Genomic DNA, 2,435 nt, shown 5'->3' on the forward strand with positions numbered 1-2,435 from the left:
GCATTTTAGGTGCCATTGCCAAGGAAGGCATATTGATTAAAGAATCTAGTAGGACATGTTCATGATAATATGGATGTAAGGTAGACATTGTTTATGCAGTCTAACTTTGCTTGTTTTCTCCTATTGTTGATGAAAATAGGATAGTGTATGACCGGTTACAAACTGTCGGAAAACGACATCGAAAATCTGGAGGCACTGCTAAGGAAGAAATGGTCCCGTGCGCTTCTTCTTCTGCCACTCCACCGATAGTCAAACCAGTCACCCCCGCACCATCCGCTACTCCAATCATGGCCAAGACCCTCCGCGACTACTCCACCCCCGCTATTGCCAACGTGCCCGTTGGGCCCACTATCAACGTTAGGAATAGGAACTTCGAGCTCCGTACTGGCCTCATCATGATGGTGCAGGCAAACCAATTCCATGGTTTGCCAAGCGAGGACACGAACGCGCATCTCCAACACTTCCTCGAATTGTGCGGCACGATCATCATCAAGGACGTCGCACCTGAGAGCCTTAGGCTCTGCTTGCTTCCCTTCTCTCTCTCGGGGAAGGCGAAGCAGTGGATTTACAAGGAAAAGGAAGCTATCAAGACATGGGACAAATGTTTCATGGTGTTTCTCGCCAAGTTCTTCCCCATAGGTAAAACCAATGCCCTGAGGGGATGCATTTCAAACTTCCAGCAAAGCTCCATGGAGACCATTCCTGAGGCGTAGGAGAGGCTACAGGACTACATCCAAGCATGCCCGCACCACAGGATTAAAAACTAGTTAGTGCTCCAAAATTTTTATGATGGATTAATACCTATGTCTAGGGGCCACCTCGACGCTGCTGCTGGAGGTGCCTTCCTTTCTCTCATCAATAAAATGGTGTCAAATCAAAGCTGGGGGGAGGAAAGGAAAACACAAAAAGGAATGCATACCATGAAGGAGATGGATATGCTTTCCTCAAAAATAGATCTTTTGATGAAAAGACTGGAGGAACGGGCCCAAGAGAAAGATGCCATGATGGGCACCGTCCAGGCCATGGACTCACACATGACGTGTGAAGTCTGTGGGAACGATGTTCATTCAGGGAATGATTGCCCCGAAACCCGCGAAGAAGCTGCCTTCATCAACAATGGGTTTCGCCAACCAGGTAATAACGGGTGGAATAACTGTTGTTATAAATTAACGTACACAGATAAATCCGCAAGTGCACGGATACAACTATAGCTTTGATCCGGAAGTATTCTAAGTATCGTATCCATAGGGAAACGTGTGAGACTAACTATAATCTAACTTAACTAGGGGTAGCAACAAGGTTAATATAAATAGGAGTGTAGAGAGGAAAACTAAGGTTCTCTAGTTCTGACTTGGGTAAGCTATGTCTTCTACTATTCAACCGGGGACATTACTTAAGGAAAGACACCAGCAGATGATGCTTCCTGTAGTAACCACATCCTACTTGCCTTACAAATGGGAGGTGGACTACAGAGGATTCAACGAGGCTATAAGAGTCACCCTCGCAAGATACCACCGATCCGGAATATAGGATGCATCCACAAGTAACCAGAGTCTAAGCACCACGCTTACACTACAATTACTACTTTACTCTTCCCGGATAAAGAATAAAGCACTCAAACAAGTTGTGAACTTGATGAATAATATAAACAAGAAGCTTTCTTGAATTAGAAGTTGAGTACCAGAGAAATCTTAGAGGCAAGCTTAGATAGAACTTGGATCCGCCAAGGTACAAGCCATAGAGAGAGCATCGATAGGCCGACATCTTCTCCAAGCTCTTCTCTCACTCTCTATCTCACTATTATTTACAAGACTAGATCCTATGGAGGACTAATCTTCTCATGATAGTTGGCTCTGATCCTGAAGATATGAATTAAGGTTTAAGGGATCTCCTGAGGGAGGGGGTAGGAGCTAATATATATAGTCTAGAGCGTCAATCTTGATCCCTCGAATCAAACTGACTTGAATAAACGGCGAAGATTGGATCTCAATGGCAGTGGGAAATCGACTTTTGAAGTGGAGGCTGACTGGTGGGACCCACAGGCCGGTCGGCCTATAGGTGGGGCTGGCCGGTCTGCTTCGGTGGAGAGCCTCCTAGAGTCTAAATCTTCCCACACTGTTTACACGGCAGAATTTCGTAATTTCCTTTGATGAATAGGTCCCCCTTGACGGTTTTCTTGATAAACCCTACTGAAAACACAGATTTACCAAAACTCGTGGATTTTATTAGTTTAAACTCCTATACCTATGTTTAGTGATGAAATTAAGTATAAATGCAGGTTATATTGATGGTTTATAATTGGTGTTAGTGACCGTCAACAATAACCAATCCCGCCCGCAATGTAATTCGAACTACAACTCATATTACAATTCGAATCAACCTTCCTTCAAAGACTTAGTTTTAGGCCAAGTTAAAATTAACAAAAATATTACAAA

At 44.1% G+C, this 2,435-nt stretch overlaps 1 protein-coding gene across 1 annotated transcript; it reads left to right on the forward strand.

The window, feature by feature from the left end:
- Nucleotides 1-287: 287 nt before the first annotated feature.
- LOC136499898 (uncharacterized) lies at nt 288-713 on the forward strand. The gene has a single exon (XM_066495394.1). The coding sequence runs from the start codon at nt 288-290 to the stop codon at nt 711-713; it is 426 nt and encodes a 141-aa protein (XP_066351491.1).
- Nucleotides 714-2,435: the final 1,722 nt, after the last annotated feature.

This window comes from Miscanthus floridulus, chromosome 13 (genome assembly GCF_019320115.1).
Source record: "Miscanthus floridulus cultivar M001 chromosome 13, ASM1932011v1, whole genome shotgun sequence".
NCBI classification, from domain to species: domain Eukaryota; kingdom Viridiplantae; phylum Streptophyta; class Magnoliopsida; order Poales; family Poaceae; genus Miscanthus; species Miscanthus floridulus.